This window comes from Cheilinus undulatus, linkage group 7 (genome assembly GCF_018320785.1).
Source record: "Cheilinus undulatus linkage group 7, ASM1832078v1, whole genome shotgun sequence".
Classification (NCBI taxonomy): Eukaryota; Metazoa; Chordata; class Actinopteri; order Labriformes; family Labridae; genus Cheilinus; species Cheilinus undulatus.
In genome coordinates, this window is record NC_054871.1 from 1,237,077 (window position 1) to 1,263,332 (window position 26,256).

The following is a 26,256-nucleotide window of genomic DNA, read 5'->3' on the forward strand; positions in this document are numbered from 1 at the left end:
AGCTGGAAGGCTGTGAGTCTGGGATCAGGGGGATGTGATGCTGCACCTTTCTATTCCTCAGAAACGAAACTCACGGCGCGTGAACGCGGATGGAAGGCGCGTCTCCGTGACGCTTGTTTCGCGCGAACCCGCTCGCACTGCCTCACACACACGTCATAGCCCCGTTTCCTGTAATTAAGGCCATTTCTGTCCGTATCTGTCACGTCTGCTCCGGTTTCTTTATATGTTTCTGGACTAAATCGGACCTAACGGGTCTACTTCGCTGCGTTTCAGCCGCGCGGTGACACACGAACATGCCCCGCCTCCTTTTACGTCAACGTCTTTATATTTGCGTGCTCGTGGCCGTCCCGTCATTTTGGTTCTAAGAGTATATGAATAACTATACCAGAACTCAGACTGAACTATCAACGGTCAGGAAAATGCCGAAACGAGGAAAAGGCAAAAACAAGAGGTGAGTGTTTGATTCTGGAGGAGCTGAGGAAGAGGAGGAACTGTAGGGGGGTTAGGAAGGACCAAAATTCAAACAAAGTCCAAAATGATGTTTGAAGTTCTTTATTATTCCCCTTTTTTACTGGGGGACTATGGAGGTCTGCAAAATAATGGTCAGTAGTTAAGTTAAGCTGTGATTACAGTATTTATGTTTAACCTGAATAATAACCACTCTAACCAGAGCAACAAGGAATTACTCAGTTTAGACTTTAACAAAGGTAAACCCTTTTCTTTAAACAGAATTACCTTTTTATTGGTAATATTTACAACGTGCATGGGCTCACTGATAAAAAACAACTAACAAAGTAGACAGACTTCTAAGCCATGATGTGCACAAACGTCAGGATCATGGGCGTAGCCACTCCCACAGGAGGGAGGGGCCCTTGAGAAGCCTGCAATGAAAATGTGTTTTTATTTTTTTTTCTTTTCTTTCTTTTTTTTTTTTTCCAATTTTTTATTATTTTCAAAAAAGTTCATAATAAGGATGCACATGGTGTTGAAGGCAGAATACAGGAAGGAAAGATCATTTGCGTGCACATACAGTAATATTGAACAAAAGGTAAATGAGTAACAGGCCAAAATAAAGCATGCAAAATCCAGATGAGTCTGTCCCTCTGCTCTCAATCATTACAACACAGGTATACATAGAAGAAAAATAAAATAAAATACACCCCATCCAACCCATACCCACCCACCCCAAGGACCCCGAGGATGGACCAAAAAAGTAATAAAGCCGTTCATAGTAAGGCCTTAAGAGTTCTTATGGTACCAAACCAAAATGTTACATTATCAGGTTTAGCATGGTGCATTTCTGCTGTCCAGCATTCCATGTTTGCAATATCAATAAAATCCAACAACCATTTCTGCACCCATAATAAATGGGGGTCCATCTACTTGCTATAAGTCTTTTGGCAGTGGTGAGGCCAGCTAAAAGGACATCCTTCTGTTTAATTGAAAGCTCTAAGCTACAGCTGTCATTAGGCAGAAGAGCGTCTGGTGAGAGTGGAACGTGTTTGGCCAAAATACGTGATAGAACATCGCAAACTCCCTTCCAGAAATCTGCCACCCCTGGGCACTCCCAAATCATATGTAGAAAGGTGCCAACAGATTTATCAGGGCATAAACTGCAATTAGGAGGTGATAGAGCTTTCATTTTAGGAGTATAAGATGTGCGATGGATAAAGTTAAAACGAATAACTCTGTGGTTAGGATTTCTGAAAGACAGGACGAAGTTTTGCCAGATTGAATTCCAGTTACAAACAGTAGATGGTAGGTCCTTCATCCATGCACTGTAAAGAGATAGGAGATTAGCAGTAGCTTCCATAAAAGGTAGAAACTATGCTGTTGGGTTTAGTCAGTAATGCATGAAAAGGATGGGCAGTCAGTGAGCTGTCCCAGGGAACACCATAGGTGCGCATTGCTGTGCACAGCTGAAGGTAGAAAAAGAAAGAAGTTCCCGGTAGATTAAAGAGATTCTGAATGTCTTGGAATGAACGTAAGCCCCCTACCCCAAAAATATCACATAAAGTTTACACCCCCTTCTTGCTCCAAGTGGGGAATGAAATTGGAAGTCCTCCTACTTGTAGAGAAAAGTTATGGAATATGGGCGAATGAAGAAACCATTTTCATGTAATATTGCATAAAGTATTTGAATGCTGCCAAACAGAGATAAGCTCAGTAATGATGCTGCCAAACTTAGTTCGTGCTTGTTTAAGAGAAATGTTGGAGTATATTAAGTCTTGCAGTCTATGTGGATGGACGATGTTTTGCTCAACTGGGCGCCAACAAACTAAAATAAAAAGGTCCAACCATTTAGAAAGAGGGCGTAAAACAAAGGACCAATAGTACAGCTGAAAGTTTTGGACACCTAGTCCACCTTCCCTTTTTGCTCTTTGGAGCCTTGAGAGTTTCATCCTAGCCTTCTTTTTCCACCATATACATTTTGAGACTACAGAATGTAACTCTTTCCAGTAACCACTGGGATGGGGTGGGGGAAGCGTTGAGCTGTAAAAATGTATTCGTGGGAGGATATTCATTTTCATTACTGATATGCAGGAATGGAAGGGAAATAGGAAACAGATCCACCTTTGGAAGTCATTCCTAACCTCTGAAAGTGCATTTTTGTAATTAAAAGATACTGTAAGAGAAACAGAGGAGCTGACCGTGATTCCCAAATATTTAAAGTTTTCCACAATTGGAATGTTTGAGGGAGTGGGTTTAAAGGCAGTAGTGCTGATTTTTCCCAGTTAATTTTATATCCAGAAATCTGACTGAAATTATGGAATATATCTAAGAAATGGGGAAGAGACTGAAAAATGTTTTGCATAAAGAGCAGAATGTCGTCAGCGTACAAAGAGATGTAATGCTTGGTGTCTTGTATAACAGTAGGCTCATGGGAAACTGATTGCCGGATTGCCTGGGCCACAGGTTCTAAAGAAAGAGCGAAAAGCAGGGGGGAGAGTGGGCAGCCCTGCCGGGAGCCTCGAGAGACTGGGAAGCGTTTGGAGAAAGCGTTTCCTGTAAAAACCATGGCTGATGGATTAGAATAGAGTAGCTGAACTATAGATTCAAATTTATAACTGAAGCCCATGTGATTCAATGCCGCCCACAGATAATGCCACTCAATGCCTTCTCTGCATCTAAAGACAAAAAGGCATTAAATGAGTTTGTAGAATTAGAAAATTCCACGATGTGGAGAAGGCGACGAAGGTTTTCAGATACAAGGCGAGAGTGCTTTGACTCTTTATTTGCATTTTTGTGGGAATTTTGGAATTTTCTTCATGGGAGCAACATGTCTTACATTGTTGTGAAATTTCTAAGAAACTTTTGGGGGATTTGCTTGGAAATGTTTCAGAAATGCTTACTGAGATGTTTTAGTAACTGACCGCCATAATAGGCTTAAAAAGGCAATAAAAACTTCTAAAAAGGAGTAAAGTGGCAAAAATGGGTTAAAGTGACAAAGAAGGGCAAAAAGAAGTCGCAAAAATGGGATAATAGAGGCAAAGCATGGAAAAAATGGAAGAAGTGTAAAGAATGGGCAAAAAGAGGCACAAAAAAGTTGAATATGGGGAATACAGCGGCAAAAATTGTATATAAAAAAGTGATATTAGCAAAAATTGCTTCTAAGTTGCAGAAAGAAATGATGTGATGGGTAAAAGTGTCAGGAAGGGCAAAAAGCAGCAAAAATTGATTATAAGTGGAAAAAATGGTAGCAATAATGAGCAAAAAGTGGCAAAAAATGTTAGATGTGGCAAATAGAAGTGGTGCAAATGAGTAAAAAGAGGCAAAAAGTGTCAAAGAACGAGAAAGTGGCAAAAATGAGTTTAAAGTGGCAAAATAAACTGGTAAATATAATATAAAAGTAGTGAAATGAACTGGCCAAAATGGTCAAAAAGCAGAAAAACAGGCTCAAAGTGGCATAAATGGGTAAAAAAAATTTGAAAAAAAAGGTTGCAAAAAAGGACATAAAGCAGCAAAAGTGGGGTAAAAGGGGCAAAAATGTGCAGAAAATGTAGTGAAAATAGGTTAAAAAGTAGCATGAATTAATAAATTCAACATCAGAACCAAATAACAGCTCCACACATTTTTCAGCTCTTAAGTTAGAGAACTGTTAGCCAAGATGCTAGCACCAATGCTACTGATCCAACACACAAAATGATGCTATCTAATCAGACCATGTGTGGCCGCAGAGTTTCATTTTAACCAACAGCCACATGGCCTGATATTAGTGATCACATGACCTTAGTTCTCTCTTGGCAAAGTAGATACTTTGGGGGGGGGGGGGGGGCATGCTCCAAGAGTGAAAATTAAAACAGTAGTCAGTAGTTGTTAAATCTCATAAACCCAGATTTGATCCACAATAGAACATAAACAACATATCTGATGTTAAACTGAGACATTTCACCATTTCAGTAAAAAATATTAGCTCATTTTATATTTGAAAGCACATCTCAGAAAAGTAGGGATGGGGCACCAGAGGCTGGAAGAGGTTTAACAATCACTGACCTCCAACTTTTGAGTCGGGCCATCCATCCATCTTCTTCCACTTATCTGGGTCCGGGTCATGGGGGCAGCAGTCTTAGCAGAGAAGCCCAGACACTCCTCTCCCTGGCCACTTCCACTAGCTCTTCTGGGAGGATACCGAGGCGTGCCCAGGCCAGCCGAGAGATGTAATCTCTCCGAGGTGTCCTGGGTCTGCCCCGTGATCTCCTCCTGGATGGACATGCCCGAAACACCTCCCCAGGGAGACATGTGGGAGGCATCTTTACAAGATGCCCAAACCACCTCATCTGGCTCCTCTCAATGCGGAGGAACAGCAGCTCTACTTTGAGTCTCTCCCAGATGTCCGAGCTCCTGACCCTATCTCTAAGGCTAAGCCCAGACACCCTGTGGAGAAAGCTCATTTCAGCCACTTGTATTCGTGATCTTGTTCTTTTGGTCAGTACTCACAGCTTGTGACCATAGGTGAGGGTTGGAACGTAGATCGACTGGTAAATTGAGAGTTTTTCCTTCTGGCTCAGCTCTCTCTTCACCACAACGGACCGGTATAAACGCCCGCATCACGGCAGACGCCAAACCAATCCGTCTGTCAATCTCGCGCTCCATCTTTCCCTCACTCGTGAACAAGACCCAGAGATACTTGAACTCCTCCACTTGGGGCAAAGACTCTCCTCCGACCCGAAGTGGGCAGTCCACCCTTTTCCGGCTGAGAACCATGGCCTCAGACTTAGAGGTATCAATCCTCATCCCAACCGCTTCACACTCGGCAGCAAACCGTCCCAGAGCAAGCTGGAGGTCAGTGTTCGATGAAGCCAACAGGACCACATCATCTGCAAAAAGTAGAGATGGAATCCTTAGGCTGCCAAACCTGACACCCTCCACCACTTGACTGCACCTGGAAATTCTGTCCATAAAAGTTATGAACAGAACCGGTGGCAAAGGGCAGCCCTGGCGGAGTCCAACCCTAATTGGCAACGTTTTGACTTACTGCCGCCAATGCAAACCAGACTCGCTTTGACAATACAGAGATCGAATAGCCAGTAACAACGGGCCATCAACCCCATATTCCCAGAGCACCCCCCACAAGATACCTCGGGAAACACAGTCATAAGCCTTTTCCAGATCCAGAAAGGACAAGTGAACTGGTTGGGCAAACTCCCATGCTCCCTCCAGCACCCTCACAAGGGTACAGAGTTGGTCCAGTGTTCCACAGCCAGGACGAAAACCGTTTTGTTCCTCCTGAACCAGAAGTTCGACCAATAGCGGGACTCTCCCCTCCAGCACCCTGGAGTAGACTTTACCAGGGAGGCTGAGAATTGTGATCCCCCTGTAGTTGGAGCACACCCTCTGGTCCCCCTTTTTAAAAAGGAGGACCACCACCCTGGTCTGCCACTCCAGAGGCACTTAACCTGATGTCCATGCAATGTTGCAGAGGCGTGTCAACCAGGACAGCCCTACAACATCCAGAGCCATAAGGAACTCTTGGTGAATCTCATCCACCACCGGGGCCCTGCCGCTGCGGAGCTGTTTAATTGCTGCAGCAACTTCAACCCCGCTGACGAGTGAGCCCACCCCTGAGTCCTCCGGCTCTGCTTCCTCCACAGAATGCATGTCGGTGGGATTGAGGAGATCCTCGAAGTATTCCTTCCACCGCCCAACTACACTCTCAGTCGAGGTCAGGAGCTCCCCATCCCCACTGTAAACAGTGCAGACAGAGAGTCGCTTTGAGCCGACTGAAAGTCTTGTTCCATGGCCTCACCGAAACTTCTTCCATGCCTGAGTTTTTGCCTCAGTGACTGCCGAAGCCGCATGGCACTTGGTCTGCTGGTACTTGTCAGCTGCCTCAGGAGTCCCGCAAGTCAACCATGCCCTGTAGGACTCCTTCTTTAGCTTGACGGCACCCTTCACTTCTGGTGTCCACCAGCAGGTTCGAGGATTACCACCACAACAAGCACCAGGGTCCACTCGGACTCAATGTCCCCTGCCACCCTCGGGATGTGGTCGAAGCTCTGCCGGAGGTGGGAGTTGAAGACCATCCTGACAGGGGCCTCAGCCAGACATTCTCAGCAAACCCTCACTGTTCGTTTAGGTCTACCAGGTCTGACTGGCGTCTTCCTCCACCACCTGATTCAACTCACCACCAGGTGGTGATCAGTTGACAGCTCTGCTTCTCTCTTCACCCGAATGTCCAGAACATGTGGCCGCAGATCAGCTGCTACAACCACAAGGTCGATCATTGATCTGCGACCTAGGGTGTCCTGGTGCCAAGTGCACTTATGAACACCCTTATGTTCGAACATGGTGTTAGTTATAGACAAACTGTGACTAGCACAGAAGTGTAATAACTGAAGACTGCTCAAGTTCAGATCCGGCAGGCGATTCCTCCCAATCATGCCTTTTAAAGTCATCCTGTCATTGCCCATGTGAACATTGAAGTCCCCCAGCAGAACAATGGAGTCCCCAGTAGGGGTATCTTCCAGCACCTGTCCCAAGGACTCGAAAAAAGGGTGGGTACTCTGAACTGCTGTTTGGCGCATAAGCACAAACAACAGTCAGGATCTGTTCGCCAACCCTTTCGTCCACTTGGTAAAACTCAAAACACACAGGTAGAGAGCCGGGGAGCTATGAGTAAGCCCACACCTGCCCTCCACCTCCCACCCGGAGCAACTCCAGCAAAGAAGAGAGTCCAGCCCCTCTCGAGTAGGTTGGTTCCAGAACTTGAGCTAAGCGTTGAGGTGAGCCCGACTATATCTAGCTGGTATCTCTCAACCTCTTGCATCAGCTCAGGTTCCTTCCCTACCATAGAGGTGACATTCCATGTTCCAAAAGCCAGTTTCCATAACCAGGGATCAGACTGCTAAGGTCTCCACCTTTGACTGCTGCCCAATCCACATTGCACCGGACCCCACTGATTCCTCCTGTGGGTGGTGAGCCCACACACGGATGAACCCATGTCACCCTTTCAGACTGGGTAAAGGCTCGGCCACCAGGCACTCGCCTGTGGGCCCCAACCGCGGGTCGGGGATCAGTTTTAAAATCACATTTAAAAAGCTGGAGTCTTTTTCTTCACCATCTGGAGTCGTTATTATTAACACTATTAAAATTATGGAGTATATTAATCATGGAACAATATCATTTACAATGTTTTTATCCTTCAACAGTGCCACCATGAGTGACAGGAGATTTAAAGCCAAGCTGGAGGCCCTGCAGTGCCACTTCACTTGGTATCAGGACCCCAATGAGTCCAGACTTTTACGGCGGAAGGAAAAGCTGGAGGACATTGGCACCGAGGCGGGAAACCCTTGGCTGGGCCACATCTACAACCTGCGGGGGTTCTTTGAGTTCAAGCTGGGCTTCACTGAAGACGCTCAAAGACTGTTCCAGGAGGCTGCAGAGACCTTCAGCCAGATACGACATGTAGACGAGGGCCCCTGGTTGGTGGTGAACTATGGGAACATGGCCTGGCTGCACCACCACCTCGGAGAACAGGAAGAGAGTCAGAAGTACCTGTCCAAGGTGGATGACCTGATTCGAAGATACCCATCTCCATCCCCGGGCCAGCACCACCCAGAGGTCTACGCTGAGAAAGCCTGGAGTTTGATGAAGTTTGGTGCAGTGCAGAGCCTAAATGCTGCAGAGTGCTTCGAGAAAGCCATCAGCATGCAGCCGGACAGGGCAGAGTGGAACACCAGCTATGTTATAGGGTTAGCGAGCTCCAAAAAGCACCAAGACATCGACAGCGAACTGCTGGAGAAAATTAAACTAGCAAAGGAACAGGATGCAGAGAATTTGTACCTCGCTGCTGTCTACCTTACACGACTTGCCAAGAAAGGGGAAAAAGTGGAGGATGAAGTGCGTGAGTTAGGAAGGCAGATCTTAAAGAATCCGGTCAGCAGCTACAGTGGTATAAAGCCATTACTAAGAGTTTACTCTAACCATGTATCTGCAGATGAGGCCATTGATTTGGCTGAGGAGGCTCTAAATAAACACCCAGGCCAGCGTTATCTTAAACGGTGTGTTGCACTCTGCTACAAATGGAGGATTATGTTTGTCAGGGAGGGTCGACAAAGGCCAGGGATGATAGACCGAGCGATCAGTCTCCATAAGGAGGTGATTTCTCTTTACCCCAACTCTTCCTTCGTCAAGAAAATCGACCTTGCAAACATGTATGCAAAATCGAGTAATGAGAAGGCTAAATGTGAGCAGATCTACCAGAAACTGCTCCGCAGGGATCTGGAGCCTGCAGAAAAACAGCTTCTTTACAACAAGTTCGCAAATTATTTACACTATGATAAGAAGGATCACCAAGGGTCCATTCAGTTCCACATGAGGGCTGCTTCAATACCAGCACAGAGCTTCTATCGTGATGAAAGTATCAGAGCTCTGACGAGAATAAAAGACACCACAACCTGGAACCGAAGGGCTCAAGATCTTGAGCAGTTTCTGGCTAAGCTGAAACTGTAGAGTTCTCCAGAAGAACAGAGGTATATTGTAGGAATTTGTAGGATTAGTCAACTAAAAGATTAACATCAGATAGACTACAAGTTCTAGTAACTCTAAATCAAATCAGAAACAGAGCCGTCCACCACTAGCAGGTACGACCACACAGCTATAATGCTAGACAACCTGGACATAAACAAGGCCATTTTCTGGATAGCAACAAAAATGTTTTTCAGGAGCAGGGAACCATTTCAAGAAGGAAGTTCAACAAACTCAGAGTAACCCTTGGCTCTGAGGGAATCAACCCTCAGATAAGAAACCCCGAGTTTTCAGTTCCAGGAAAAGCAAATTTAATTCAGTTCAATCAACTCGGAGATATCTAAATAAACTCTGAGTCAGTTAAATCAACTCAGACTCAGTTATATTAACTTAGAGTTACATAAATCAACTCTGGGTTAGTTCAGTCAACTAGGATTTAATTAAATTGAAGTCTGAGTTAGTTCAATCAACTCTGACTCAGTTCAATCAATGCAGGGTTAATTATTTCAACTCTGAGTTGGTTTGATCAACTCTTAGTTAAACCAACTCTGAGTTACAGAAATCAACGCTAAATCAGTTCAATTAAAGTTAAATAAATCTACTAATTTAGCTCCATTAATTCGGGATTAGTTAAATAAACCCTGAGTTAGTTAAATCAACTAAACGTTTGTTAAATCATCTGAGTCAGTGAAATCAATCAACTCTGACTGAGTTAAATCAACTCTGGATCAGTTGAGTCAACTGAGTAAGCATCCACACTATTGATTTTCGTGTCGGCCATTTTTCTGCTTCCGTGCCAGCTATCTCCTCCTTCATACTGTGTCATATCGGCACCGTTTACACTTTAAAAAATTCAGTTTCTACGTCATTCAACTGCTATGATTTCTCTCATTCCTAACTTTTAGGGTTTTTTAAATATTTAACTTTAACAATGTTCAACAGATGGCAAAATTTCACAAATCCGCACTTTTTTCAAGTCCTCATAACTTTGCCATTTCTTGGGCTATTTTCACTTTTCTACTATCATACCCTGCAGCTTCTTGTGCTCTTTTCAGCTATTTTTAATACTTTATTATACTATTTATACTTTTTCAACAATTTTGCTTTCTGCTGATCAAACTTTATCTCAGACATTTTACAGTGGAGTACATGGAGAGACTTAGAGTGATGACATCATCACTAGACTGCAGGAGAAGGGTTGTGAGTAGAAAAAACAGCTCTCCTGAAAAAAAAAACAAAAAAAAAAACATTTGCTCCAGAGAAATAACAAATATGGCAGAACATAGCCACATATCCGCTCTTGCTCACAAAAAAGATTTAAGGTCAAAAGGATCAACAGTTTTCGCGAAGTGAGCTTCAAAGCGTGACCAACACCCCTTCAGCTGCTCATCTACACTAATATTAATTCCATCCTGAGGTTCTCAGCGTGGGCTTTTGGAACCACTTTTTTAACTTACTCTTGAAGTATGATTTTTTGCTTCCCACACATAAAAATATATCGCCACGTTCAGCAACTTCTGCTGATTCCCATGATACCTTTGGTTTTCTGCTAGGTTTCACAAGTACAGCTTGAATTGACTTTATTTGAGTGCATGTTCTGGCCACTCAACTCAGTTTTCTGGGCTGTTTTAACAGACTCTTTCACAGGGGTGACTAATTAGCTTTGACCTCAGCTGTGACTGATGAGCTATGATGTAATACAGGCTCTGACCATAGCGACCTGGGAGTCTTTCAGACACACACACCACACATCAACACTCTCTTACACTGTCACATACAAGTGGCTTTATCATTTTTAAATTTGAAAAATATTATAAAACAATGTGCTTAAGTGTAAATTTTCAGACAAAATTCTAAATGGCTCTCTTCTAATTTTTTAATTTTTTTTTTACATTTTTCACTAATCAGGTATTGCACTCCTCAGCTTTATGCAGTTTTCAACCATTTTTATGCCTTTTAGCTATTTATTATTTTCAGCTATTTTATGCTTTTAAGCCCTTTATGCTATTTAGAGATTTTTATGCTATTTTCAGCTATTCTTTTGCTTTTTCAGCAATTTTTTCCACAGTTCAGCTCTCAGTATCCCCACGCTATTTCAGCTGAAGTTGTATTTTTTTCTAGTCAATTCTAAGTTCATTTTAAAAAGTCTGAGTTACTTTAAAACACTCTGAGTTAGTTAAACCAGTGAAATTAATAGTGTCATGTTCTGTCCTGTATCTATCTGGTATCGAGACAGTACCATCTTTTACTGAGTCTGAATGATTTCCAAATATTTTTAGAAATTTGGCCCGATTTTGTCCTGATGGAACCTGTGGAGGGTCCAGAGGCTAGATCAGAGGATTACTGATATAAAACAGTAAAAATGGAAGAAAATAAGTTGGATAGACAAGTTTAACAGTTAACAATGAAGCCGCTTCCACTGTTGACCCATGAAAACCCACGTAAATAAGGGACAAACCTTAAAAATGAGCGTTTTATTACAGAATTTATGCACTTTCATCTGGATTATGATGACGTTTTTTTCTTAATGATCATGTAGCCAAAGATTTAAAGTTATTCTGTCTGTTTTTAAACATTGTCATTAATGTAAAAGTAAAGAAATGTGATTTCTTGTGAATTTGATTTCTCTTAATGCACCTAAACCTGCAGTTTGACGACTTTATTCTTTGCACTTGTATTTTGAGTTTAATGATTTTGTGGTTTTATTGAATTTTGTGTAATGCTTTTGCCTTTGTAGGACACTTTGAGTTGTTTCTGTAAAATTATTTCAGATAAATTCCCTACAGGGACAGTAAAGTCTGTCTTCTCATCGATAAACCAGCCTCAGTTTGTGACGTTATCTAAGCATTATTTTGATGTTTAGCAAAATTACAGCCAGATGAAACTGACTGTATGCTGTGAAGCGTTATTGTCATTGTACTGACAAAAATGGAGTTAAATAAAAATCCACTGTTTTATGAATAGAAAAAAGGGAAAACTGAGGTTTAATGTGGAAACACTCAGAGGTCATAACTCTTTGTTGTGTTATTACTGGAAAACTGCATTGTTGTTTTTTCTCATTTAGATTGAAATAAAGTTTTAAATCTTTAGAGCATTTGTTTCTCTTTCACCTGCCAGAGAAATATTTGGTTGGAGGTTTCCATTCAGATGAAGATGTGATGATTTATCTTGAACCTGCAGACATCACTCAGGGCCAAAAGAGATAAAAGAACGCCAACAAGGCTTTTATTTTGACAGGAAATACTCCCAAATAAAAAGGCTAGAATTGAATATCAATCAAAGACATTGAAACAGTAAAACACAGGCTATCAAAAGTACAAATAAAAGCCATCCATCAGTAAATATCCTGAACCTTTCAGTCAGCCTTCAGGGCAAACACCACGTCGTCCTGGCTGACATTGAGCCGGACTCGCTGCAGGACTCCCAGGCGGCTCGGCTCCAGCAGGAGGATCCTGCAGGCCCCGAGACGTTGACACACGGCCAGGCCCTCGGACACACTGATGGGCTGCAGACCCTCCACCCGACACAGAGCCTGGTGCTGCACAAACACCTGACAGACAAAACACAGGGAAAATCAGCAAGATGTAACACCATCAACACTGGTTCAAACGCTCGTGTTGCAGCGTAGAAATGATGCCGCCGCTAACGTAAGCGTGACACGACAGCTCAGTCTGAGCCCTGTCATCAGCACGTTTATCTCTGACACTAAAGAGCAGCCAGGTCAAAAACATCACCTGTGTGTGTCTGTGATCAATGTGAAGGCTAGTACTAAGGTGAAAGGTGTGTTCTGTCCTCCTGAAGTCTGAGGTCTGTAATAACAGCAACATGAAGCGAGTGTTTTGCCTGTCTGAGCTTTAAAGTCCCTGTAAAGTGAAATCTAAAGTTGGTGTCTGAACACTCTAGAAATGTGTGAATCTGGTTGCTGTAAACATGTAAAACACTGAGATTTACATGTGACTGAATTCTGGATTTAGACTGTTAGAAAGTTTTTCACCCCTATCCTGGCTGGGTTTCATGTGGGCGGGGCCAATATGTGGGCTCATGACAGTAGGGAATGGCCCCGCCCCTCTAACGCTCCAATCTAAAATCACAGAGCAGTTCATCTCAGTCCAGTCTGTTGTTAGCTGATGTCTCTGCCTTTATTGAGAGTTAACAGTCAGTGAAATGCTGTTTTTTCTTCATTGTGAGGTAAATTTACCAAATCTATCAGCCACAGTGGTCTATGGATCACTGAAAGCAGTGATACTCAACATGTAGCTCTTTTTTGTGATGATTTGTGGCTCTTTTATGTCTCAATTTGAAACTTTATTCCCCCAGAAAACCTAAAAATTGAAAATGTGACCTCATAAATTATCCATTGCAAGTCACTTAAATCAGTTTGTTTCCCACACTTACACAGTAGGCTTCAACTGTCAAACTTAATTGTCAACTTCTATTTTTGTCTGTTTACTTCCATTGCCCTTATTTGCAATTTATTGCTACTTTGATTCCAATTTTACTGCTTTTAGCCCATTTTTGCCACTTTAATCCTGCTTTTTAGCAATGAAAGGCCTCTTTTTGTCCATTTACCCACCTTTTTGCTGATTTGTGTCCATTTTAGTTACTTTTTACTTATTTTTTGCCACTTCTACCATTTTAGTTACATCTGCCCTTTTGTGCCACTTTTCTCACAGTGTTAGCCATCCTAAGCCCATTTTTGCCCCTTCATTTTGTCACTTTTATCCCGCTTTTTGCAATTTTTTGCCCCTTCTTGCCACTTCTCACCCATTTAAGCTGCGTTTTGCATGCCACTTTTTGCCCATTTTTCCCACCTTTTTTTCTGTTTTTTTTTTTTTTTTTGCCCATTTTAGTCACTTTTCACTCATTTTTGCCATGCTTCAGCTACTTCTGGACCATTTTTGCCACCTGTAACTCATTTTTTGGTCTCTTCCCACCCATTTTTGCCACTTTTCTCCCTGTGTTTGCTGCTTTTTGACCATTTTTGTAACCTTTAACTTATTTTATTTGCCGCTTTTCACCACTTAGATTGTTATGGAGCCCCTTAAGGGACAAAGGACAAAAAAAAATTAAGGGAGAAAAATAAAAATTGTAAGGGACATGAAAAATAAAAAAAAATAAAATAAAAAAAAGGGGGAGATTTTTTTTAACAGTTGGCGAGATCTCGCAAAAGTTTTGCCAGATCTCACAAAAGTAGATAGAAATCATTCCATAATACGTACGGTGATTGAGGGTTTTCGTAAATGGGATGATCCTCTACTGAGTTATTATGGCAGAAAGGCAGAATCTGTGAATATCTTTATAATTCTATCGAAGTTGGAAATTGGCTTAAAATTTAAAGAAATTCAATCCATGCTTAGTCTTGGGCATGCTTTTAATCTCAGAGAAAGGCATTTAAATTTTAGGCCAATTTTGAAGTAAAATTCAGTGAATCTCCCCCCCCCCGCTCGCCCTCCGTTGTTTTGGTTGGTTTGACCCGGAAGTAGTTACTGCTCTGTCATTTAAATCTACTTTTGCAAGATCTCACAAAACTTTCTGTGAGTTCTTGCAAACTGTTTAAAAAAATCTCCCATGTCCCTAAAAAAAATTTTTTCTCCCTTAATTTTTTTTCCTCCCATGTCCCTAAAGGGGCTCCGTAGATTGTGGCTCTTGCAAATGTTTTTTTTTTTTTTTTTTCAACCATTTGGCTCTTTGGTTGAGTAACGCTGATTTAAAGCATCAGAACAGAGATTTGAGACAGAAAACAGACTTTGTCTCTTCTCTGGACCAGAGCCAGGCAGCTGTGCTCTGATCATGAGGTCAACGTAAGGTCAAGGGGCGGGGCTAATAGCGTGAGAGCTTTTCTCAGATTGTAGCTTTTTTTTTTTTATCTAAGAGGATCATATTTCTCCTGAGTGGGTGTGGCTTCAGCTCATTCAACAGACACGCCCACACCATCTTGAAGCAGATTTTACTGCCTCATTTTTCATTTGGAAGCTTAAATTCAGAAACTTAGAGATGTTTTATTTGGCTGAAATTTGATTTAGGGGTTCATAACACAGTGAGCTGTCATACAACAAACCTAAATACAGATTTATTTTCCCTTCACAGGGTCTTTTAGAGGAGCCGGACTCATGGCAGTTTGTCTTTAGCCCGGCGCAGCAGCGACTTCTATTACAGCAGCTTTAACAGCTGTTTGAAGGTGTGTTTGAGGCTCAAAGATCCTGACTGTGGAGAAAAACGTGTCAGAGAAGCCGCTGTAGAATCTGTAGTAGCATAACTCCACTGCTAAAACTAAGCTAAATCGTTGACTGTGTTTACATGGACTTGAGTATCCCGGTGATGAGTCATATCCCGGTTTTTATCATATCCTGGATACTGTGTTTAGATGTGCACAGAAAAACCCGGTTATTCATATCCCTGTATACATGAGAGAAAGTAGTATCCCGGTTTCTGATCACTGAATCACATCTGCGCAGATAGTTGTGATATTATTTTACAGCACCAGAAAGTTTGAAATATGAGAAAAATTAGATCACTGTTATTTTGGGGTTAAAACAGTTAAATGCCAGCATTACGCTGCAGAAATGGAACCCACCTCGTTTCAACAACAGGAGAAAACAAAACTAATCTGGTTTATAGAACGCTCATAAAGCATCTGCAGAAAAAAGAGACTGAGAGGATGGTAAGGATTGAAAGGGAGATCTCAGATGAATAAGCTTATTATAACTTGATATTTAAATTTTTTACCACTATTATGCAATTATTAATAGTATTATTATTATTATTACTATTATTATTAAACACGCCGAAAGTTTGGCAGAGACACCAAGATATAGCGAAGCATCTTGCAGTCGACTGAGTTCTCTAAATAACTTTCCCAGAAACGACTTCAAAATAAAAGTCTGTGAAAACAGGGGCAGCTCAAAGTGGGTCTTAAAAAGGATACGCTTTTATTTTGAAAAACACACCGGAAAAGTCATCGTTTCTAAATGTCAAGATTGGGAGGAGTTGACGGGCTGAGCAGGTCGCTTACCGAGTGTCGTCTTTTCATCTTCAGCTCACAGAGCTGTAACTCGGCGTGAGCGCTCATCCTCTGTCTCTACAGTAAACTACACTCACGTTTCATTCATGGCTGAAAATTTAAACTGTTCAGTTCACGTTTTATCTAAATATCAGAGCGTTTTGAGTGCTGTCAGATCACAGACCGATCCTCTGCAGACACAGCCGCTCAGCTGTCACTCTCTCTCCGGGCAGAGTGGATCAGCTGTTCCTCCGCCACTCAGACGCAGTATTTACAGTATCTGAAGTTAAATTACGTTAAATGAAGTTACGCCTGCGCAGTTAGTCTACAGTAGCCAGGAAACAGGATACTGCGTAGACATGGCACAGTATCCCCTTTTCTTCTCGAGTTCTCCAGGTAGCAAAACCGGGTTACTCAAAACCGGGCTACTGTAATATCCCGGTTTCTGCAGACGTATACATGCACAAAGAGAAACCGGGATACTCAAAAAACCTGACAGAAAACGGGATACTCAAGTCCATGTACACGCAGTCAATAATAAACACGGTACGGCTGACAAACAGAAGTCTGCAGTTGTGATCTTAGTGCTTTTATTGTGAAGGCCCACATCAGGAAATGTGTTGTGAGAGAGAATATAAAATCCTTTTCCTGTGATCGTCTCATCAAATAGCTGCATAATGGCTCAGGAGTTACGGCGGTGCTGTCCCCTTCTGTTTTTTCTGAATTTATCAAAGAATCAAATCAATGAAATTCACATTCAAACCATCTTGATTATTTTCTATTGTTTCAAATGTGAGGCAGCCTGTACAGAAACATAAACCAAGGAGGGCGGGGCTAAACCTGAGTTTCTGTCTTTAGTTGTTAGCTAAAAAACATGTAGGATGTAAAAAGTTCCTCATCTTCTCGTCTCCTATGTGTGCTTGTCTGGTTTTTACCTGCTGGAAGGTGGCTTCTTCCAATCCCAGCCTCCTAAACTCTGCGATGACGGCCCTGAGGAAGAGCTGCTCCTGCACCGACGCACACCTGAGAACCCAAACACGTTTACCTGCTGTCACACCTGTCAGAATCACTGCTTCTTCAACACGATGGCTGAAAACTCACTTTATCGCAGAGATGTACGCAGAGGAAAACATCTCATTCAGCGCCTCCATCACGTGATTCATGCTGACCAATCCCGTGGTAGTACGGTCGGCGGATGAGTGTTCGCAGATCTCCGTCGCCCTGCGGCAGATGTCCAAACACCGTCGGGCGTCGCCGGACAGAGCGGCCACCTGCAGGAGGAGAGGAAGAGGGCGTGAGCGGACAGAGCGGAGGATAAAGAGGCGCCAAAGGCGTCCTGATGACTGCTGACCTTCCTGGAGACGAGCTGCAGAGCGTCCTCCTCGAACGCCTTCACCTTGTTCAGCCTGGATGTGATGATCTGCTGCAGCTGCTTGAAGCTGTACGGCTGGAACGACATCCTGGTCAGACCCTGAGAACGCCAACACGGCACGGTTAACAGACCAGTACCCATCCAGGATTATGATCACGTGCAGAAAATCCTCACAAATTCAACAATATTGGATGTTTGGGAAAATAAACCCTTTTTTAGGGATGCCTGATATTTATGGGTGCAGATAAATTATTGGCTAAAATTGCAATAAAGGCGTTTGTTTACTTCCTCTTAAGACGACACACTCTGAAACAGTAGTCGGTATGTGATCCACTGTTAAAGCACCGCCCCACTTCCTGTTTGTTCGTGAAAATTTTTCTCCAAACACTTCAGAGAATTTGCTTTTGCTTCATGCGATGCAGGGATCAAGATCTTAGAATAAACCAGTCTCACCAGTCTGCTGGCCACCCGGTTGATCATGATCCTCTCGGGCAGGTCCATGGTGTTGGCGATGGTCAGCACCACCAGGCGGGCGTGACGCCGCGTCGGCCAGTCGAACAGGTTGTACATGACGTTCTGTTTCCTGGTCCACAACAGATCCAGCTGGAGGCAAACAAAGGGTTAAAGAAGGCAGTCTGACGTCACATGATGACCTCCGTCTTTTAAAACGGCGGCTACAGAATGATTCGCCGCTCTGTTTAAACCACAGTCAGTATTTCTATGTAAATCTGGAGATCTTTCAGGACATCCCTAAAAATCTACTTAAAAAAAAATATCGATCATGTAAAGCAGGGGTCATCGAGCACATCAAGGGTAGATTTAGTCTTGACAGAGACCCCAGAGGCTAGACTTTAAAATTAAATCAATTTTTTGTCCTAATTAGCATGTTATTACCTCTGCCAGGGAGGTTATGTGATCGGCAGGGAGTGTTCGTTTGTTAGCAACATAACTCAAAAAGTTACAGCCGGATTTTGATGAAATTTTCAGGAAATGTCAGAAATGGCATAAGGAAGAACTGATTAGATTTTGGGAGTGATCCGGATCACCGTCTGGATCCAGGAATTTTTTAAAGGATTCTGTACTATTGGGAGACAGGGCTAATGGCATAGGTCTGCGCTCTGCGAGTGCTTTTCTAGTGGTATTTACTTTCAAAACAGGTTTTGATTTAGAACCAACATCATCCCACTTTTAACACATGCTAACCCCTTTACATCACTTTATCCAGCCATTTGTCACATTTTTGCCACTCTTAACCCATTTTGCCCCTTAGTGCCACTCTCTTTTACCCCTTTTCACTACTTTACAAGACCATTTTTGCAATAATTTTGGCACTTTTACTCGACTTTTGATACTTTGTGCCACTCTTTGACCCATTTTTGATACTCTCCGACCCGTTCTCACCACTTTATTCAGCCATTATTGTAAAATTACATTTTATATGTTTTGCCATGGGGCGGCATGGCGGCGCAGTGGTTAGCGCTGAAGGTCACAGCAAGAAGGCTGCTGGTTCGCTTCCCGAACAGGGCCTTTCTGTGTGGAGTTTGCATGTTCCCCGTGCACGTGTGGGTTCTCTCCGGGTACTCCGGCTTCCTCCCACTCATTAGGTGGGAGGTTTGGTCATTAGGTTAATTGATCACTCTAAATTGGCCATAGGTGTGAATGTGAGCGTGCCTGGTTGTCTGTCTCTATAGCCCTGCGACTGACTGGCGACCAGTCCAGGGTGTACACCGCCTCTCGCCCAATGACAGCTGGGATAGGCTCCAGCCCACCCCCGACCTGGAATGGAATAAGGAGTATAAAAAATGGATGGATGGATGGATGTTCTGCCATTCTTAACCCATTTTGGCCCTTTGTGCCAATATTTATCCCCTTTTCATTTCCTAATCCGGATATTTATGCCCATTTCAAACCATTTTTCATACCTTATGCCCAGTTTTGCCACTTTTTTTTTTTTTTTACCCATTTTCACTCTCTTACCAGTCCATTTTGCAATATTTTGCCACTTTTAACCCATTTGAGACTTTTTTAACGCATTTTTTTTTGCCATTGTTTAACCTCTTTCCACCACCTTTACCACCAGTTGTTTCCCTTTGTGCCATTTCACAACCCATTGTCACCAATCATCCATTTTTGCCACTTTCAAACCCCTTTTCTAAAATTTATCCTGCCATTTCTGTTACATTTCTGCCACTCTTTTTGATTACTGAAAATTAATTTCTGCCACTTTCCTACCTAATTTTGCCCCTTAATGCCAATCTTTAACCCCTTTTACTACTGTATCCAGCCATTTCTGTTACATTTCTGCCACTCTTAACCCATTTGGATCACTTTTAAACTAATTTTTGCCACTCTTTAACCTTTTTGCCACTTTCTTGCCCAATTTTGACCCTTAATGCCACTCTTAAATCACTCTTCACTACTTTACCAGGCCATTTTGCATTATTTGTTTGGTACTTTTAACCAACTTTTGATACTTTTTGCCACTCTAACCCCTTTTTACTACCTTTCCTGGCAATCTTTGTGACTTTTTACCCTTGTCGCACGCTCTGACCCTTTCTCACCACTTTATCCTGCCATTTTTGCAACATTTCTGCCAGTCCCAACCCATTTTTAAGTCGGTAAGTCATTCTGGGAAAACTGTTTAACAATCGTTTTTGGGGAGGATTTACCAGCTGCAGATTTTTAAAGCCAAAAGAAACCCTAAAAACCACAACATCTTCTTTCCCTCCTCTCATATTCTGCATTAATGATCTTCTGGGGGCCGGACAGGAAGCTTTGGTGGGCCTGACGTGGCCCTCGGGCCGCCGGTTGAAGATCAGTGATGTAAGAGCTTTTACCTCATCCACCAGCAGCACGGTGGTCTCCCTCCTTGGCGCTGGGTTACTGAATCTCTTCTCCAGCAGAGCGGCGGCGTGGTCGGCTGTGGCCTTCTGACCTGTCAGTTTCTGCAGAGAGGAGAACACGGCGCCAATAAATCCACCACGGATAAACCGGATTATGGTTAATCTGAGTTTAAAGAAACAGTCTGACTCCAGAGTCAGGCAGCATAATCGGAGTCAGATTAGATCAGGAGTCGTTTATTAATCCCAGGAGGGGAAGCTCAGTGCACATGTGATAACAAATCAAGGTCTGAGACATCTCTCTGGTTTATTTCAGAGAACAGGAAGCACGCCTCAGTCAGATAAATCAGATCACGATTCCACGCTCTGATTGCAGCATGTGCAGATCCCTGCAGATCAAAGGTCACAGGTGTTTCTGGAGCCGAATGAGCCTTTACCTGCAGGATCTGTACATAGGCCTGGTGAGGGTCCGTCATCTTCATCCCGTTGATCTCGATGAAATGGAAAGGAGGGATCTCGTCCATGTCGGCAGCGTGCTGCAGGCAGCGCATCACCTCGTGGACCGTGGCGGTTTTCCCTGTGCCCGGCACACCTGAGATGTACATACACCTGAAAGACCATGAGGACAGAGTGAGGACACCTAGAGGCTGCATTTAAAATTGCATTTACATCACGTTCCACATTATTATGCAAATGATATTTTTCTCTGATTTTCCTAAATATTAATGCAAATGACAGAATATTTTTCAAGTCATCAGCCATTAGAACATAATTCAAATGTTTGTGAACAAACTTCATAATGACAAAACATTATTTTTAAAAAAAATAAAAACCTCAAAATGCACTGTTCCACATTATTAAGCAGGAGTTTTAAAACATTTTATAGGTTGTAAAGAACTGAAAATGGTCATTTGTAGAAACTGCAGCATCAGGGAGTCATATTTACTGAAATCAAAGCTATTTCAATCAAAAACATCTGAACAGGCCAAGTTCAATGTTAACATAGGAGCCCTTCTCTGATATCACCTTCACTATTCTTGCATCCATTGAACTTGTGAGTTTTTGGAGAGTTTCTGCTTGAATTTCTTTGCAGGATGTCAGAATATCCTCCCAGAGCTGCTGTTTTGATGTGAACTGCCTCCCACCCTCATAGATCTTTAGCTTGAGGATGCTCCAAAGGTTCTCAGTAGGGTTAAAGGTCAGAGGAGGATGGGGGCCACACCATGAGTTTCTCTCCTTTTATGCCCATAGCAGCCAATGACACAGAGGGATTCTTTGCAGCATGAGATGGAGCATTGTCATGCTGGAAGAAAATTTTGCTACAGAAGGCACGGTTCTTCTTTTTGTACCATGGAAGAAAGTGGTCAGTCAGAAACTCTAGATACTTTGCCGAGGTCATTTTTACACCTTCAGGGACCCTAAAGGGGCCTATCAGCTCTCTCCTCATGATTCCGGCCCAAACATGACTCCGCCCCCCTCCTGAAATATCGAATGTTTTCATTCCTTGTCCAAGGCATTACACTATTTGACACTTTTCAGCAGCAGAGATCCTTTTTCTTTCCCATATTGCTGAAACCTGTGACCTGATTAATAATGTGGAACATGTGGAAAAGGGCATTTTGAGGTTTTTATTAAAAAAAAAAATAGTTATCATTATGAAGTTTGTTCAAAAACATTTGAATTATAATCTAACTGTTGATGACTTGAAAAATATTATGACTGTCATTTGCATTGATAATTAGAAAATCAGAGAAAAACGTCGTTTGCATAATAATGTGGAACGCGGTGTACAGTCATGATGGCGTGATTAAAGTCTGACAGGATGAGGAGCTGACCCTCCAGTGCCGTCGACTATCTTGCTCTCCACGAAGCTGTAGATGTCCTCAAACTCCTGCTCCCTGCAGGGCAGAGACTCCGGTACCGAGGACACGTGCAGCCTGACGGCACAAAAGAAAATCACTCATTAACACGATTACTGATGATAATCTGTTATCAACAATATCAGAAATTTACAGCATGAAGCTGTCTGCAGCCTCATTCAGATTCATGCTACCATGGAGTCACTGCTTTTGGACTGATTTTACTGTATTTAACATGCATTTTCATTAATGTATCTAACCACATGGAGGTTTCTGTGCCCTCAGGGGCCACTGCATTAAAAACAGGCATGATTCTGTAGTGAAATCCCTGCATGGGCTCAGGAACATTCCAGAAATCATCGTCTGTCAACACAGTTGGCTGTGCCATCCACCAATGACAGTTAAAGCTGGATCATGGAGAGAAGAAGCCAGATGTGACCAGGATCCAGAAACACCGTGGTCCGTCTTCTCTGGACCAAAGCTCATTTAACATGGACTGAGGAAACATGGAAAACTGTTCTGTGGTCAGAGGAAACCACAGAGGCCGTGTCCTGTGGACTAAAGAGGAGAGGGAGCATCCAGCTTGTTCTCCTGGCTCAGGTCTAAAGCCTGCATCTCTGATGGTATGGGGTTGCATTGGTGCCTATGGCGTGGGCAGCTCTAACATCTGGAAAGGAACTATCAATGCTGGAAAGTAGAGAGAGCTTTTAGAGCAGCAATACTCAACGTGTGGCTCTTTAATGTCTTCATTTTAAATATAATCCCCCCAGACAACCTTGAAAAAGGGAAACTTTTGTTTTTTTACCACTTTTCACCCATTCAAGCTACCTTTTGCCATTAAATACTACTTTTTTCCTACATTTTGCCCAGTTTTCCACTTTTTCAAATTTTTTTGCCACTTTTTGCCCATATAAGCTACCTTTTGCCATTTAAAACACATTTTTTCCTACATTTTTACCAAAATTGGTAACTTCTTCTTGCCGCTGTTCCCCATTTTTTTGCCACTTTTTTCCAATTTTTTGCCTCCACCATTTTTTTTGCACTTTTTGCCCATTTCAGCTACCTTTTGCCATTAAACACTACTTGTTTCCTTTAAGTCCACATTTTTGCCCTCTTTTTAATTCATTTTTCCCCATTTTTGGCACTTTTTACAAGGTTTTGGGCCTTTAACCATGTTTTTGCCATTTTTCGCCAATTTAAAGAGGCTCTATGCAAGATTTAGAAAAACATAAGTGTAGCGACACCCCCGGCCATTAGGCGAACTACAACAATATTGTGTTGCTTGTCCACAGTGGCACGCTCCTTGCTCATGAACGAGCCTCCGGTTTATCAGCTGATACACACACAGACCAAGGTGATTTACCGGCATCGTGTATACAGAGGAGGTAAGTGAAGAAACACTTAAAAAGTTTCACCAACTAAAAATGAAAATGAATAAAGCATATTTGAACCTCTAAAACGGACACGGCACAAAGGCTATTAAAAAAAGGACGATATTTTCGCGACCATTTCTATGAATGAACAACTTAGCGACTTAGTGCGGCACTGACCAAATAAATTGTCTTTTTACGTGTGTAATGTGTGATGTGTATTGAATGGGACGTTTAGAGCAGAAGCAACAGGGCTAACGTTGCTTAGCTCTGATAACGGAGCCTCGACCACGGATATCAGACAGCTGACATTATGTGTTGAAGGTATTTTACAAACTAAGTATCAAAACATAAACTCAGTAAGTTGAGTCCAGTGCCAGGAAGCAAGAAAAAGATGAAATATTATCCAGAAAACACTAAATGAGTAACGTGACATTCTCGTTGTTTGGATAGCATCTTCATAAGCAAGCTAACGTGATGTAGCGTATGGTTTATACAACATAAAACACTACATTGTATTTCATGCTCCAGAGTGATGCTTTACCTTTCCCACAGAAAGACGGCCATCTCTGGATCGGTATTTAACCCGAGCGCCAAGCGTAGCTCCCTCTATTTCTCAAATGATCCATCGATATTTATCCTCCATTTCCCCCTGCGTCGGTCACACTCTCTTTTAGCTTGACGGGCTTCAGCAGATAAAACTGTCTTAGTTTTTAATGTTTTCGTGGAGTTTGTGTGGGTGTTTGGGCTGAGCTAGCTCGTTTACTCGCAGAAGCAGCCTTCTCCATTCAACACGCCGTTGTCAGGTATAAACAGAGCAACGGGGCGCGTGCATTACGTAGTACCGGACGTCACTCCCGTTGAGATTTCGCGGAAAATTCTGCCCGAGTTCTTCACAGAGAAACGACTCCACAGGCTTACAGAGGCAAACAAGGAAGACATAAAGAGCCTCGTTCTTCACATCGGGATAAAGTGCACACTATTATATACTCAAAAGTGGGAAGTTTTAAAGCAAAAGTCTTACATAGAGCCCCTTTAAGCTAACTTTTGCCATTAAACATTTCTTTTTGCCACTTTTCCCCATTTTTTTTTTTGTCAATTTCTACAAAGTTTTTGGGCCTTTTCACCATTTTTTTTTGCCATTTTTTGCCTATTTAAGTTACCTTTTGCCATTAAATAACATTTTTTCCTACATTTTGCCCATTTTGCCATTTCTTCTTGCTCCTTTTCGCCATTTTTTGCAATGTTTTTCCAATTTTAGCCCTCTTTCACCATTTTTTGCCACGTTACCCATTTTGGGCCTTTAACCATATTTTTGCCACTTTTCACCAATTTAAGCTACCTTTTGCCATTAAACACCACTTATTTCCTTTTGGTCCACATTTTTGCCTCTTCTTTTTGCCATTTTTGCCCTTTTCCCCAAACTTTGGCCCCTTTTCACCCATTTGAGCTACATTTTGCCATTAAATACCACTTGTTTCCTATTTTTTTGCCCATTTTTTGCTACCCTTAACAGTTTTTTGCCCATTTTCGTCACTTTTCACTCAGTTTTCGCCTCATTTTTGTCACTTTTGGACCATTTTTTGCCACCTGTAACTCATTTTTTGTCCCTTCTCACCCATTTTTGCTACTTTCTGACTCTTTTTCTCCTCATATTTGCCCCTTTTCTTCCTTTTTTGCTGCTTTTGACCTTTTTTGCCATGTTGAACTTATTTTATTGCTACTTCAAGCCATTTTTATCACTTTTCACCACTTAGATTGTGCCTCTCACGAAGGTATTTTTCAATAATTTGGCTCTTTGGTTGAGCAGAGATGAGTAACACTGATCTACACAGTGGTAAACATGGCCCCGTCCCTACTTTTTTGAGATATGTTGCATCCATCAAATTCAAAATGAGCTAATATTTTCATGAAGTGTTAAAATGTCTCAGTTTAACATCTGATGTGTTGTTTCTGTTCTACTGTGAATCAAATGTGGGTTTATAAAATCTGACAATCATTGTTTTTATTTACATTTTACACAGCGTCCCAACTATTTTGTAATCAGAGTTGTAAGTTGTTTTCTAAGCTTTTGAGATTTTTGATTCTCGTGAGTTTTCAACTGCAGTCATCGAAACAATAAAAAAAGGCCTGAAGTATTTCACTCTGTGCAGTAAATCCAGAATCTTAAAGACTCATGAGATGACCTTTGACCTGATTTTCTGATGTGTTTAGATGCTCCTTTGTGTAAATGTTTGTGTCTTTCTGGTGTTAAGTGTTAACCCAGCCTGTGCAGGTAAAGGTCGGCCGTCTCACCTCGTCCTGGCCTCCTCCAGAACGTTGGCCGGCTGTCGGGCTGGCCGCGCCCTGCTGGGGATGCTGGGAGTGGCGTGATGAGGAGTCCGCGGTGTGCTCGGTGTGACCTGATGGATCAGAGAGGATAGAGAGTAAAGACACTCTCTTAGATTGTGACGTCTGCAGCTGTGGGGACATTTAGATTCAGTTTAGGGTCAACAGATTTTATTTTTAAAGGAGAAATCCAAAATCAAGAAGCTGCCTTACTGTTGAACCCTCTGAGGTCGACACTGCCGTAGACGACACAGGTCATTAAAGGTTAAAAAAACGTTTGGACCATACATCATAGCCACTAACTTTTCTCCTATGAAGCTAACCGTCCATTTTACTGCTAGCTTTGAATATTACTGCCATACCATATCCCAGAATGCTTTGTGGCAGTCTGTTCCATCATCTCGTCATGTCTTTACACCTAGACGGCCTTTACAGCTCACAATGGAGAGACAGAGACACTGTGAAGGGGAACTATGAAATAATGGTGCAAAAACAGCCAAAACAAAAGCACAAGGACTTT

At 42.5% G+C, this 26,256-nt stretch overlaps 2 protein-coding genes across 3 annotated transcripts in view; one reads left to right on the top strand and one right to left on the bottom strand.

Annotated features, from left to right (window-relative positions):
- Positions 1–339: 339 nt before the first annotated feature.
- LOC121512757 (interferon-induced protein with tetratricopeptide repeats 1-like) lies at positions 340–12,056 on the top strand. The gene is made up of 2 exons (XM_041792193.1): positions 340–451; positions 7,650–12,056. The coding sequence occupies exons 1-2, from the start codon at positions 372–374 to the stop codon at positions 8,950–8,952; spliced, it is 1,383 nt and encodes a 460-aa protein (XP_041648127.1). The 5' UTR covers positions 340–371; the 3' UTR covers positions 8,953–12,056.
- A 114-nt stretch (positions 12,057–12,170) lies between these two features.
- Positions 12,171–26,256, bottom strand: part of orc1 (origin recognition complex, subunit 1) — a 28,845-nt gene continuing 14,759 nt past the window's right edge. For both annotated transcript variants that reach the window (XM_041790401.1, XM_041790400.1), the window contains 9 exons: positions 25,704–25,810; positions 22,015–22,116; positions 20,617–20,788; positions 20,177–20,284; positions 17,793–17,942; positions 17,319–17,438; positions 17,069–17,238; positions 16,903–16,990; positions 12,171–12,517 (listed from right to left, as the gene is read on the bottom strand). In XM_041790401.1, the coding sequence (XP_041646335.1) occupies positions 12,323–12,517; positions 16,903–16,990; positions 17,069–17,238; positions 17,319–17,438; positions 17,793–17,942; positions 20,177–20,284; positions 20,617–20,788; positions 22,015–22,116; positions 25,704–25,810 (1,212 nt within the window). In that variant the 3' untranslated portion in view covers positions 12,171–12,322. The remainder of the gene's footprint in view (positions 12,518–16,902; positions 16,991–17,068; positions 17,239–17,318; positions 17,439–17,792; positions 17,943–20,176; positions 20,285–20,616; positions 20,789–22,014; positions 22,117–25,703; positions 25,811–26,256) is intronic.

What these genes read in the sequence shown, in the direction of transcription:
- LOC121512757 (XM_041792193.1), top strand. Translation starts at nt 372, where the DNA reads ATGAATAACTATACCAGAACTCAGACTGAACTATCAACGGTCAGGAAA. An exon ending in GGAAAAGGCAAAAACAAGAG is followed by an intron (nt 452 to 7,649) that starts GTGAGTGTTTGA and finishes ATCCTTCAACAG; the next exon opens with TGCCACCATGAGTGACAGGA.